This window comes from Buceros rhinoceros, unplaced genomic scaffold, assembly GCF_000710305.1.
Source record: "Buceros rhinoceros silvestris isolate BGI_N320 unplaced genomic scaffold, ASM71030v1 scaffold42644, whole genome shotgun sequence".
NCBI classification, from domain to species: Eukaryota; Metazoa; Chordata; class Aves; order Bucerotiformes; family Bucerotidae; genus Buceros; species Buceros rhinoceros.
The window spans coordinates 1-244 of NW_010408378.1; the positions used below are offsets into that span (position 1 = coordinate 1).

The following is a 244-nucleotide window of genomic DNA, read 5'->3' on the forward strand; positions in this document are numbered from 1 at the left end:
CCTCGGGACTGTCCCGCAGAGTTTGGCAGGAGGCAGGTTCGGCTCTTCCTTGCAGCCGTTTCCCCGGGGGGTGAAGCGGAGGATGTGCGCAAAGACCTGCGGCTGTTTCATAGGATTTGTGCAGGGCAAATCCTGCCTCTTAAGCTTCTTTCCTTAACTCTCTCCAGACCACGCTGCAGACAGACGAGGTGAAAAATGTTCCCTGTGGGACCAGGTGAGATGTTCGGCTGTTACCCCCCACCCC

At 57.8% G+C, this 244-nt stretch overlaps 1 protein-coding gene across 1 annotated transcript in view; it reads left to right on the forward strand.

Moving 5' to 3' along the window:
• Positions 1 to 144: 144 nt before the first annotated feature.
• Positions 145 to 244, forward strand: part of LOC104492306 (erlin-2-like) — a gene marked incomplete at its 5' end in the record, with an annotated part of 8,321 nt that continues 8,221 nt past the window's right edge. Inside the window, one exon of the mRNA XM_010134845.1 lies at positions 145 to 214. Coding sequence (XP_010133147.1) covers positions 145 to 214 — 70 coding nt within the window. The remainder of the gene's footprint in view (positions 215 to 244) is intronic.